Source organism: Camarhynchus parvulus, chromosome 23 (genome assembly GCF_901933205.1).
Source record: "Camarhynchus parvulus chromosome 23, STF_HiC, whole genome shotgun sequence".
Lineage (NCBI taxonomy): Eukaryota > Metazoa > Chordata > Aves > Passeriformes > Thraupidae > Camarhynchus > Camarhynchus parvulus.
In genome coordinates, this window is record NC_044593.1 from 1,253,697 (window position 1) to 1,266,275 (window position 12,579).

At 53.3% G+C, this 12,579-nt stretch overlaps 2 protein-coding genes across 2 annotated transcripts; one reads left to right on the forward strand and one right to left on the reverse strand.

Annotated features, from left to right (window-relative positions):
* Positions 1 to 333: 333 nt before the first annotated feature.
* RPL11 (ribosomal protein L11) lies at positions 334 to 3,185 on the reverse strand. Its single transcript, XM_030964541.1, has 6 exons — positions 3,138 to 3,185; positions 2,623 to 2,773; positions 2,190 to 2,296; positions 1,731 to 1,862; positions 1,279 to 1,389; positions 334 to 409 (listed from the first exon to the last, which is right to left on the reverse strand). The coding sequence occupies exons 1-6, from the start codon at positions 3,141 to 3,143 to the stop codon at positions 380 to 382; spliced, it is 537 nt and encodes a 178-aa protein (XP_030820401.1). The 5' UTR covers positions 3,144 to 3,185; the 3' UTR covers positions 334 to 379.
* A 3,526-nt stretch (positions 3,186 to 6,711) lies between these two features.
* PPT1 (palmitoyl-protein thioesterase 1) lies at positions 6,712 to 12,491 on the forward strand. Its single transcript, XM_030964530.1, has 9 exons — positions 6,712 to 6,832; positions 7,061 to 7,170; positions 7,922 to 8,049; positions 8,770 to 8,840; positions 9,514 to 9,616; positions 11,043 to 11,133; positions 11,240 to 11,338; positions 11,505 to 11,576; positions 11,883 to 12,491. Exons 1-9 carry the CDS (start codon positions 6,730 to 6,732, stop codon positions 12,003 to 12,005), a joined length of 900 nt encoding a protein of 299 aa, XP_030820390.1. The 5' UTR covers positions 6,712 to 6,729; the 3' UTR covers positions 12,006 to 12,491.
* The last annotated feature ends 88 nt before the right edge of the window (positions 12,492 to 12,579 follow it).

Genomic DNA, 12,579 nt, shown 5'->3' on the forward strand with positions numbered 1-12,579 from the left:
TGCCCAGGTATTTTCCAGGCTGGCGTGACTCAGGCTCTGACTGAACCCACCTGCTGGAAAGACACTGAGCTCAGGGGTGTGGGACAGCTGGATAAGGAGGCATGCTGATGTTTGGGGTCACTGCAACCTTTGGGAGCTAGGAAATTGTCCCCTGAGCTGCCTCAATATCCATCTTGAAGTTTATGAAGGGAATGCAGACACAGAAGAGCTTTTCTCCCCACTGCAGCACTGGATTGGAAAATACAAAAAGGGAAAAAAAGAATAAAGCCAAACCATAATAGTGAAGAAGGACCCTCGCTCCCATCAGCTTCCCCACAAAATTCACAACAGAAGTTAGGGGTTACAAAAATTTATTTACTTCTCTGGCAACAGGAACTGCTCATTTACCAGGAAGGATGATGCCATCATACTGTGAGGGGAGAAAAAAAAAACAAAGAACCAAGTGAGAAATCACCATCAGGTAAAAGTCCAGTGCTGCTGTGCAGAAAACCTGAATCACCAGAGTCATTCCAAGCCAGCACGGACACGGCAGAGCAGTTTTCCTGCAGCCAGCTGCCTCTGTGCTGTGCTGGAATGTCCAAGGGGCTGTGCTCAGATCACATCCCTGGAACAAGCAGCCACACCCTCCAAGGCTGGTCTGAGCAGCCCAAAATCTGGGCCCTGAGGGCAACTGTGCCACATTAACACAGCCAGGCAGGATGGGGGAAACAGGAATTCAGCAAGATCAGGCAGAGGCCTCCCTGCACAGGGTGTGACCTGTGTAGGTCCAGGCAGACTCCACACTTTTTATAAAAAAAAAAACAAACCCAAGAAACTATCAGCAGTCCCCACCTCTGAGATTTCCAACCCAGCTTTCAGCAGCTCCCATTCATTATATGGACAGATAAGCCCAAAATTTTGTGGATTTATTTTTGTGGATTTATTTGTGGATCTCTCCATCCTGCAAGTGTGGCAGCTGAGCCTGAAGCTGTGTCAGACCAACAAATCCTAACCCTGGCTCCTCACTCACACTCCACAAACTCCAAAAACTGCAGGAGCCATTTGCACAAGAGCTGCTCATTCCTCCCAGCTCTCCTGCCAAGAGCTGCTCTTACAGTTCAGCACACCCAAAAAAAGCAAAATGTTTCTATTCAGTAGCAGCAGCTTCTACTGCTCTGGGACAGCAAAAATCCACAAAATCTGCTCAGTGATTTGCTCCAGCCATTCCAGGAGCATTCTGCCGCTCATTGGGATACTCTTGGGATACTCCAGGGATACAAACTGGAGATGGAACTGTACCTTCTGCTGGAACCAGCGCATGGCCTCCTCCTTCCCAATCCTGTGCTTGGCCCCGATGTTGCCAGTCCTGCGTTTCTTGTCAGCAATGCTGAAACCCGGCCTGCCCAGCACCTGCGGGACAAAGCCAACAGCACTGCTTCATCCTGGCACCTTCTGCTTTCCTCAACTAAGCACTGTTCCAGGAGGGAAGCCTGGAGTTTCCTCATCAGTGATGCCTTGCTGCCAATTCTGTGTTATCCCAGGAGTTGCTGTCAGAGCAACAGGATTTGCTTCTGAAGAGGCTTTGTGAGATTTGTCATAAAGCAGGGATTTTATGGCAGCTCTGGGAATCTCAGATTAGAAAAATGTCAACAAAACTCAAATTTATCTTCCAGCAAGTCCATGGGAGCCAGTGCTCGCTCCAGGCTCCTTCTGGAGCTTTTTCCCGAGCCCAGCAAACAGGGAATACTCACCACGTAGAAATCCAGGCCGTAGATCCCAATACTGGGATCGTATTTAATGCCCAGATCGATGTGCTCCTGGATCCCAAAGCCAAAGTTCCCCGTGTCTGAGAAGTTGTTTTTCCTCAACTCGTATTCTCGCACCTGAAACGTTGGTTCTTGCTCGTTATTTTGTTCCTGACTGCAAGCAGAATTAAAACCCTTGCCCACTGCTACCAGACCCCAAACTCGCTCACAAGCTATTGAGTCTTTATCTCAAAAATTTTACTTCCAAATCCCAGCAGCAAAGACAAAACCCCAAAAGAAATCAGCTGCTGCACCAATTTGTCCTTAAATAAAGCTGAAACAGCATCCAGGTAAACAGAGAGAACACTTAATCCCGTGTATCTGACCTGGACCTAGACCAGGTACAACATTTCATAGTACACACCCCTTCTGTCACAAACCAAAGATCCAGCACAAAATCCTCACCTTCAACCCCTTCTCCAGAATCTCCTCTGCCTTGGCCCCGCGAACCGTGCAGTGAACAGCGATTTTCTCGTTTCTCCTGATCCCGAAGGACCTCACCGTGTACCGGGCTGTGGGCAGCAACAGTTACACTCAGGGGACAGCCGGAGAATTCCCACCCGGAGGATTCGGAGCTTCTCCACACCCAAAAAATTCAAGGAAATTACAAAGCACCGAGGCAGCCTTACATTCCGTCTTGAGGGATGCTGGCAAAGCAGCAGCATGAGTTTGGATACAAAACTAAAAGGCACAAATGCGCACGACTCCCTGAACATTGAAGCCCCCCGATTCTCCAGCAGCTCTCCCGACCCAAGGAGCCCTTTCCTGGGAACCGCACCCAGGGGAAAGGACGGAAAACACCCGAGAGAACATCCAGGGCTCCTGGGCAGCCGCTCACCTTTGGAGAACACGGGGGTCTGTCCCGTGAGCTGCTCCAGCACCTTGGCGGCGCGGGTGAGCCGATCCCCGCTCTCCCCGACGCAGATGTTGAGGCAGAGTTTGCGGATCCGCAGCTCCCGCATGGGGTTCTCCTTCTCACCTTGGTCTTGCTGCGGAGAGACCACACCGGGGGTAACCGGGGCTGCCCGGGCCACGGCCCGCCGCCCACCCCGGCAGCCCCAGGACGTTCCGCCGAGGGTCCGCAGAAAGGTTTCCGCAGGCGGACACCGCGCCCCGCTCCCCGCCAGGCCCGAATCCGGCACCGCGGCCCCTTCTGGAGCGCCGCCGGCACCGGGCGGGCCGCGGCCTGTCACGGCGGCAGCCGCTCCCCCGGCTCCTCCGCGCCCATCCTGCCCCCGCGCCTCTCCCGCCGGCCTTCCCCTCTCCCGCCCGCACGGGCCGCGGCCAAGGGAGCCCCGCCAAGCGCGGATGGCGGCGGATAGAAACAGCCCGGCCCGCGGCTCCGGCACTCACCGCCATGATGGAGGCGGGGAAGAGGCGGGCGGGGCGCGGCCGCGGGGAATTGTGGGAGCGCGCGCGGCGGTGGCGCCCCCTGGCGGGCGGAGGGCCGGGTTGCCATGGCAACCGCCGTTAATTAATGCTCATTATTGAGCACAAAGCCAAATGCGGTAATTATGGTAAATATTTACAGTAATTACAATTAACCGAGAGAGGAAAAACAACCCGAACGTGCGATGGGCAATGCAGTGGCTCGCCTCGCTCTGGTTGATGCCAGAACCATTTCTGAACCCCAATTTCTACACTGGGAATGATTTCCCTCTGTGGGATATCCCTTTGGGATCAGCTGTCCCAGCTACGCTCCCTCTCGGGTTCTTTTGGGAACCCCCCCCGCTTGCAGAGCATGTAACCAGAAAAATAGAAAAAGAAGAAATAAGAGTTCTTGACTTAGGATAGACACGACTTAGTGAAAATCCAAAGCAAAGTTCATTCTTCCTTGGAGCAAGGAAGGCAGGCTCAGATTCCCAGAGCAGTTATAGTTTAATACCATTTAATTCATTGGCTGTTCTCATCCAAACTAAAATCCCCAGCAGCAGCTTTGGTGGGAGATGCTGCACCCAATATTGGAGCAGCTCTCAGCGAGTGTGGTTATCAGAGCCTCTCACATCCTCACAGCCCCAAATTCCTTGAACCAGACCTGGGAAGGCAGTCCAGTTTCACTTCACTCTTTCAGGATAGTGCTGGTGGGTTTCAAGAGCTCAGTCTGAGATCTGGATCCTCCTTTTGTACCACTTGGGAGGATGGCAGCCCATTCCCTGCTGCACTCAGCTTCACTCACACCACTTTGGAGTCCAAGCTTCTCTTCAGCGGCCACATCCTGAGCAGAAAATGCCTCCAGTGAGGCTCACACTCAGTGAGGATGGCACCAGCTCAAGGCTTTCCCTGTTTATCCCCTTTCCCTGCCGTGCTCAGGGCTGCCAGCCCGAGCTCTGTAATGCCATCAATTATTTTTTTGCCCCAGTTCCTTCTAAGCGGGGATGAAGGATAAATGAATAACCAGCTTGTCTCATTAAGGAGAGAAAAAATAAAGTGTCAGGAGTCTCCGTGCAGAGGGTGTGAAAAGCCTCTGGTTAAAAAGTAACATTGCTGCTTCATTATGGATTTCCTTCATCCAGGAACAGCTCTGCTGGAAATAGCTGCAGGCTGGGCTGGCGTCCAGCTCCCAGCAATCCCTGGATCCAATGGATTCCAGCGATCCAGGAGCAATCCTGTGGGATGTGGCTGTGCTGCAGGGCTGCTCCCCACGGGCACAGGGGGCTGGGGGTGCTGTGCTGTGCCCCCTCCCCTCTCCCCTCCTTTGCCCAGCATGGCTGTGACCGAGATCAAAGAAGCTGAGTGTCACTAAGGACAGGAAAGAGCACAAGCACACAGCGCTGCTCTCCAGGTGAAGAAAAAAGGGAAGTTTATTTTCGGACTCCAACATTTATATTTTCCCAAAAGCGACAGTGGATTGGAGGGTGACAGTGCCACCTCTCCAATGGACAAACCAACAGCCCATCAAATTTCTCCTCCTCCATAAAGGACTGCAAAACAATGAGTTATTTACAGAAAGTGTGGGAGAAAGTTCACTACAAGAATATAAACATCAGAAGGCTTAGAAAATCTTAAAAAATCACAGTGACAGCTGAGGGCTGCAGAGAGGGAGGAGGAATTGTTCCAGCCACTCTGGGGGTGCTGGGGGACAGGAACAGAGCTCAGGGTGTCACCCTTCCCTTTGTGTGACCACCCGATGGTGTGAGCTCACCCCATCCTCTGCTCCTGACTCCTGCCAGCAGCAAAGAGCTTTGCTCAACTCCAGACATGGAGAATCAGAGAATCATGGGGTGCTTTGGGTTGGGAAGGACCTGAAAGCCCCTCCAGTGTCAGCCCTGCCATGGCAGGGACACCTCCACTGTCCCAGGTGCTCCCAGCCCTGTCCAGCCTGGCCTTGGGCACTGCCAGGGATCCAGGGGCTGCTCTGGGCACCTCTGCCAGGGCTTTACACCCTCACAGGGGAAGAATATCCAGATCCCATCTTGTTGCAGAGACATTTCCTCCCTTGGCATTTCTCTGCTGCATTCAGGAAGCTTTCCCTGCCTGGCACAGAGCTTCCCACTCACCACTCCCTCGACCCTCTCCCCATGCCCAGATCCACCCAGATGGGTCCCACATGGAGCTCTTCCTGCTCTGAGTCATCCCTGCCCCCAGAACAGTCCCGAGCTCTGCTTTGCCAGGTGCCACCACACATTTTCTCTGCGAGAGGGGGTGGGCTCCGTGTCTTGATTCACTGCAAAGAAAGGAATTTTCTTCTTTCATTGCTGAGAGCAGGTTTGGGTTTATCCAGGGATGTGCTGCTGGTTTGTGACCCCAAGTTTTCACCTGGCTGATGAGAAATCCACTGATCCTGCCCCTGTGCCAAAGGCGTTTGTGATTCCCAGCAGGACAGAGAGAGCAGAGATTTCCTGAGCGAGGCAGGGAGGAAACTGTCACAGGGAGGGAGAGGAGTGGGTGCTTCCTGTCCCTTCCCTCACTGCGGGAACGCTGCCTGGGGTGCTGAGCAACGTCCCTGCAGGAATGGGGGCGATTTTAAACCTTTATTTCATGTCCCTGCAAGATTGGGGGCGATTTTAAACCTTTATTTCACATTCCTGCAAGAATGGGGGGGATTTTCAACCTTTATTTCATGTCCATGCAGGAATGGGGGTGATTTTAAACCTTTATTTCATGTCCCTGCAAGAATGGGGACGATTTTAAACCTTTATTTCATGTCCCTGCAAGAATGGGGGCGATTTTAAACCTTCATTTCACCCCTTAGGATCGTCTCTGCAAGAATGGGGAGGATTTTAAACCTTTATTTCACCCTTTATCTTCCAATGCCAGCAGTTACGGAAGAAAGGGAAGAGCAGGAATTGCAGAGGGACTGCAGGAATTGCTCGTGGCACTGGGAAAGGGAAGGACACAGAGCCAGGGAGGGCAGAGATGTGCGATACCCACGTGTTTGGTGTTGATGCCTGCCCCTGGCACGCTGATTATTGCCAAGGCCATTTGAGAAGGACCAAAACAACCGCGGGACTGCAGCCAGGGCACCAGGGAGCGGCATCCCCTGGGAGGAAACGGGAAGTGCTTTATAGCAGTGTGCTGGAAGGGCTGGCTGGCCGATGAAGGCTTCTCCTCCCTCGGTGCTGAGAAAAACTTCCTGGCGGCTGCAGCGCCAAGCGCCGCCGCTGCGGGAGGAAACCAAGCAGGGTGTGCCCAGCCCATTCCCAACGAACGGCAGGGCAGAGAGGATGCAGTGCCACGTGGGCAGCACGCAGGCCGCGGCCTCGTGGGTTTCCCGGCTGCGTGCCCCGGGGGAGCGCGATGCGGCTGCAAATTTGGGCAAATTTGGGCAAATTTGGGATTTCTGGGCGCGATCGGGACCGGCGGGACTCGAACCCGTGGTCCAGGGGAGCCCCGCGGTCCACGCCCCCACCGCTAAACCACGCCCTATTTGCGGTCCACGCCCCTGATTGGTCCCGCCCAGGCCCCGCCCCTCCATTGCCGCCGGCGGGTCATGTGACGGGCCAAGATGGCGGCGCTCAGGACGGTGGTGCCGGTGCTGGCGCTGCTCGGGCTGTGCCCGGGCCCCGTGGCCGCCGCCGCCGCGCCCCTGGTGATCTGGCACGGCATGGGTGAGCCGGGACCCTCCGCCAGGGCCGCGGGGGTGGCGGGGCTGGGCTGGGAGCCGGGCAGGACCGAGGGGCGCTCGCTCCGGTGTCCCCTCCTCCGGAGCGCCGGTCTCGGCGGGGACCGGGAGGTGCTGCCCCTCCCGATGCCGTGGCTGCGGGGCTGGCGGTGTGTCTGTGGAGGTGAGGCGAGGGCCGTGGCGTGGTGGCGCATCCCGGTGTTCCCTCTGGCAGGAGACAGCTGCTGCAATCCGGTGAGCATGGGCTACATCAAAAAACTGGTGGAGAAAAAAATCCCCGGGATTTACGTGCTGTCGCTCAAGATCGGGAGCAGCCTGATCCAGGTGAGCCGCGTGTCACCCGCGGGGCTGCGGGCGGGGTGGGGCCGAGCCGCGGCAGCTCGTGCTTCTAACAGGATTCCACCGGGATTCCTGCCCTGCTTCCCGGCCAGTTTTCTGTTCTCGCTGAGGTAAACAGCTTTGACAGGTAGAACCCGATAAAGTCCAGCTAATGCCTGCAGAAAAGCACTGGGGGAAAACAAATCCCTGACCTAAATTGGATTAATATGCAAATCCAGTGATTAGCACACTCAACCAGTGCAGGTAGTGCGTGGGAGGCTGTGCTGAGGCAGGGATTTATCCCTGGCCATGCTTCTCCATCTGCAAACATTTATTTACTTCAGTGTAATTAATTGCACACTGCTGCACCTTCATGGCTTTTGACAGGTTTTTGTAGTGCTGTGAAATTCCTTTAGATAGTTTCTCAGGGTAATGTGGGGTGTAGATGGTTTTCTGGGTCTCTGGTTTCTGGATTTCTGGTTTCTGGGTTCTGATTTTTAATTTTTATATTGATATGAACAAAATCTGAAGGGATTCAAATTGAGAAGAAGTTTGGGGAAATGTGCCCCATGTGAGGCAGCTCTGCCAACCAGAGCAGGAAGGGAAAGGGAAGGTAAAGTCTCAGAACAGGAATTTCACTTCTGTCCCTGCCAAAGCTCAGGTCCTCTTTGTAAACCACAGATGTCAGTGATGTGTTTGCAGAGCTTAGAGCAGCCACAGCAAAGGTACAAATGCTGCACCCTGCTCTGATCCCCAGGACATGGAGAACAGCTTCTTCATGAATGTCAACGAGCAGGTGAGGGAGGTGTGCAGGCAGCTGGCCCAGGACCCCCAGCTCCAGCGAGGCTACAACGCCATGGGCTTCTCCCAGGGAGGCCAATTCCTGTAAGTCTGCACTCTGCTCCAGCTCAGGGGCTCTGGGGGGTTCAACTCCTCATTTATGGCCCTTCAGAAGTGCTCAGCAGACACAAAAATGTTAAATTCCTGAATGCAGGAGTGCTCCAAGGGGGCAGGTTGTGTTTTCCCGGGCAGGGTTAAGTCCCAGTGCCCAAGCCCACACAGAGCAACTGTCAGAATGAGAGCACACAGCCTCAAGCTGCACCAGGGGAAATACAGCTTGGATATCAGGGAAAAGATTTTTACACAAAGGGGGATAAAGTTCTGGAATGTTCTGCCCAGGGAGGTGGTGGAGTCCCCATCCCTGGGTGTGTTTGACAAAGCCTGGATGTGGCACTGGGTGCCAGGGTTGGGTTGAGGTGCTCGGGCATGGACTTGATGATCTTGAAGGTCTCTTCCAACCCAGTGATTCTTGGAATTCTGGGAATTTGTGTTCCTTGGGCATTCCTGAGATGTTTTTGTTCCTGGGCACTCCTGGGGTGTTCCCTGGGCATTCCTGGGGTGTTTGTTCTGCCCAGGGAGGTGGTGGAGTCACCATCACTGGATGTGGCTCTGGGTGCCAGGGTTGGGTTGAGGGGTTTGGGCTGGGTTGGACTCTGTGATCTTTGAGGTCTCTTCCAAGCCAGTCATTCTGTGATTTTGTGAATTTGTGATTCTGCTCCTGTGGCCTGGGCAGGCCCAGCTCAGCTCTTTTCTCTTCCCCCACAGGAGGGCTGTGGCCCAGAGGTGCCCTGCTCCTCCCATGCTCAGCCTCATCTCCGTTGGAGGACAGCACCAAGGTAGTGTCTGCCCCCTGGCACAGCTCCTGGGCACCTTTTGGGGCTTTTCCTAAACTCTGATCACTTTCTCACCAATTAAATTGTCTCTTTGTTCCTGGCTGGATCTGGTGATGTGTTTGGCCCAATTAGTGTTTGCTGATTTTATTATCATGCTCTTGCTTAATTGGCAGTGGAAAGCTCTGCTCTGCTCTGCTCTGTCAGCAGTGGCTTCTCTGCCTGGGTAGGATTCTTACACACCTTGGGAGCTCTTGGGATGAGTTATTTTGTGGGAAATTGCTACAGAAATTGTGAAAATTCTCCAGTTGTGAAACTGAACCTTCTGGCCCACGAGGGTATTTTACAATCAGCATCCTCAAGGCCAAAGCCCCAAGGAAAGAGAGTTGTGAAAAGGAATTAAGGAGTGTGGAGTTAAGAATGAATTCCAGATACTCTGCCCTGAGAATCCCACAGCTCCTGGAGCTGTTTGTTTGTAGTGGAGAGGGAGGATTTGTCGGGAGCCCCCAGGACCCCCATCCCTTATCCTCCTGGGGCAGGAGGGGCTGTCTGAGAGCTTGCAGGGCTCAAATCTGCCTGATTACCTGGGTGACTCTGCTCCTGCTGTGCAAGAGGAGGTTCTGGTGCAGCAGGAGGGATGCAGGGCCCCAGGTTGGTGACTGGGCTGTGTCCTGCCCAGGGGTGTACGGATTCCCTCGCTGCCCTGGGGAGAGCTCCCACCTCTGCGACTGGATCCGCAAAACCCTGGACCTGGGGGCCTACAGCAAGGCAGTGCAGGAGCAGTGAGTACATCCCCAGGATTGCCAATTTTCCCCCTTTCAGGCTTCACAGACTCCCAGCTGCCAGTGGAGGTTCAGCACAGAAACAAAAGGCAGCAGCACAGGCCTGGGGGGAGATCGGATAACCTTATTTAACTTTATTTGATGGTAAAACTCCAGGCCCCACACTGAGGACAACACTTTTTTATCTAGGGGTATTATTAGTTGTTTTGTGACTAGGTTGATAAATTATAGCTGGAGGGTTGAGAGTTGGTTAGTTGTGACCGTGTTCACAGGGTCTCAGGATGAGGGAAGAGAATGAGGATCTGACTCCATGTTTCAGAAGGCTTGGTTTATTATTTCATGATATATATTATATTAAAACTATACTAAAAGAATAGAAGAAAGGATTTCATCAGAAGGCTGGCTAAGAATAGAATAGGAAAGAATGATAACAAAGGTTTGTGGCTTGGACTCTCTGTCCGAGCCAGCTGTGCTGTGATTGGCCATTAATTAGAAACAACCACATGAGACCAATCACAGATGCACCTGTTGCATTCCACAGCAGCAGATAACCATTGTTTACATTTTGTTCCTGAGGCCTCTCAGCTTCTCAGGAGGAAAAATCCAAAGGAAAGGATTTTTCAGAAAAGATGCCTGTGACAGTCAGTAATTCATCGATTGTCTAGGGAGGGTGGTAGGAGAGCTGGGAATGTTATGGAGATGAGAATTAGTGGGATTCCTAGGAAGGATGGCCTTGAAAATTGGTCATAGAAGCTGAAGTTCATGGTCAGGTTTAGGGGTAGTGCTTGGAGCCATGGGTGGTTTGCTAGAGGGGGGATTTATTGATACCAATGACAGAAGTTTGGGTTGGATAATTAAAGAGAAAACGAGTCATGAAGTGAGCATGATAAAAAATCAGGGGCTGGGGTTTAGTTGAGGCATACCTGGTTGAGGCATACACAGTTTGAAGGCAAACAACAGCTTATAAACAGGGGAGGTTTTAGGGGAGGATACAATCTAACTAATCAGGAGAACTGGGGGTGGAACACAAGGCAGGGAACACAATGTGTAAACCAATGAAGGATTTCAAGGCAGGAGAACAGCTTAAGTAAACTAACAGGGTTTGGAAGGATACAACGCTGAAGGAGAGAAAGAAAGGTCCTGGGGAAAGGGGTGGGGACAGGAGGGGTTAACAACTGGGGAGGGGGTTTGAAACTTGGCAGGGCGTAGGTAGGTAACAAACAAAGAAACTGACACTTAACTGAACCAAATAACAATAAAAGACAAGTCTGTGCCACTCTAAAGACAGGGGGAGGAAAATACAGGTTACAAAACTACAAATTAAACAGTGAACATGCCAAATAAAAAAACACACTACAACACCCCAGGCCAGGCTCAGGAGCAGCTCTGCCTTTCCAGGCTGAGCTTTGCTTTGTCCCCTCTGCAGCTTGGTGCAAGCAGAGTATTGGCACGACCCGCTGAAGGAGGAGGAGTACAGGAAAAACAGCATTTTCCTGGCTGACATCAACCAGGAGAGGGTAAGGACACTCTGCCCTGTGAGCAGCAGCCTGGGAAGGTTGAAGCTGGAGAGTTTCCCTCTCTCTGGGCTCTCCAGTGCCTTGGATGTGTTCTGCTTCCATCCAGGGCATCAATGAGACCTACAAGAAGAACCTGATGGCTCTGAAGAAGTTTGTGATGGTGAAATTCCTCAATGATACCATGGTGGACCCTCCAATCTCTGAGGTGAGGAAGGCAGGGCAGCTCTTGGGGCTTCCCTGTCTCTGGTTTGTCCTTTGGTGGCAGAGGGGCAGGCTGGGCACAAACACAGGCCTGACTGCCCTGGAAGCCTGCTTGGCTCCTGGGATTCCTTCAGCAGCTGTTCCTTCATTTTTTATCCATTTTTATGCAGTGGTTTGGATTTTACAAAAGTGGCCAAGCCAAGGAGACCATCCCACTGCAGGAGACCTCGCTGTACAAAGAGGTGAGTTCTGGGGGGGGGCTTCTGCTGTGCCCCCTTTCCTGTCCCTCCCTGGGGTCCCAGCCCTGCTGTTGTCACTCCTGGGGCATTGCCACCCCTGCCAGGAGCTGCTGGTTTGGGGGGACATTTCCCTGCAGCCATTCCTGGCACTGTGGAACCCAGGGAACGACACTGGAGGTTCCTGCCTGGCCCAGGGTCCCCCTCAGTGCCTCATGAGCTCTGCTCCTGTTCCAAGCTTTGCTCCTGGAATCCCTTTTTCCCCTCCATGAGGAGGAGAGCAGAGGTGGAATCTCCCCCTTCTCCCCGCAGGATCGCCTGGGGCTGCAGGAGATGGACAAAGCAGGGAAGTTGGTGTTCCTGGGGGTGCAGGGGGATCACCTGCACTTCTCAGAAGAGTGGTTTGACAGCACCATCCTCCCCTTCCTGCAGTGAAGCTCCCTGGGCAGGGTTTGGCACTGTAACTAACACCAGCCACTGTGCACAGCACTCGGTGCATCCAGGCCTGCAGGGATCTGGGGAGGGGAACAGGAGGGGTTTGGCTCAGGGGGGTTTGCCAGGGTGGAATTGCACTCCCAGCTGGGCTGAGCCTTGCCCTGACTCTGACACAGGGCCTGGTGACTCCAGCCCAGTTCTCAGAGCTGCTCTCCACCCCCTGTTCCTGCAGGGCACCCTGGCAGTATTAACCCAACTCACTAGTGCAGGGATCAGCGAGACTCTCATGGCTCTAGGCAGGGCAATCATGTCACAGCCCCTGCTTCAGCAGGGGGCAAAAAGGCCAAATTTAGGGGTTTCTGGGGAAAAAAAGAGGGTTTAGAATTCAGCAGTATTAACAGCTTGAACAGTTTTCAGCTAATGGCTTGGTTTATGTTCTTTTGTACAACTGAAATGAATAAAGAAGTTGCTATCTAACCAACTAAATAAAAGCCTGGACAGCTGCTGACTGTATTTGGAGGGGAGCTGAGGAAATTCTGGGAATATTCCAAGGAATCAAGGCAGGGTCAGGCAG

Coding starts and splice junctions, on each gene's coding strand:
- PPT1 (XM_030964530.1), top strand. CDS start 6,730: ATGGCGGCGCTCAGGACGGTGGTGCCGGTGCTGGCGCTGCTCGGGCTG. Junction 8,841..9,513: donor CGTTGGAGGACAGCACCAAG/GTAGTGTCTGCC, acceptor TGTCCTGCCCAG/GGGTGTACGGATTCCCTCGC. Junction 11,577..11,882: donor AGACCTCGCTGTACAAAGAG/GTGAGTTCTGGG, acceptor TTCTCCCCGCAG/GATCGCCTGGGGCTGCAGGA.
- RPL11 (XM_030964541.1), bottom strand. Junction 1,390..1,730: donor ACGGCCTGGATTTCTACGTG/GTGAGTATTCCC, acceptor TTTGTCCCGCAG/GTGCTGGGCAGGCCGGGTTT. Junction 410..1,278: donor TGCGCTGGTTCCAGCAGAAG/GTACAGTTCCAT, acceptor CTCCCCTCACAG/TATGATGGCATCATCCTTCC.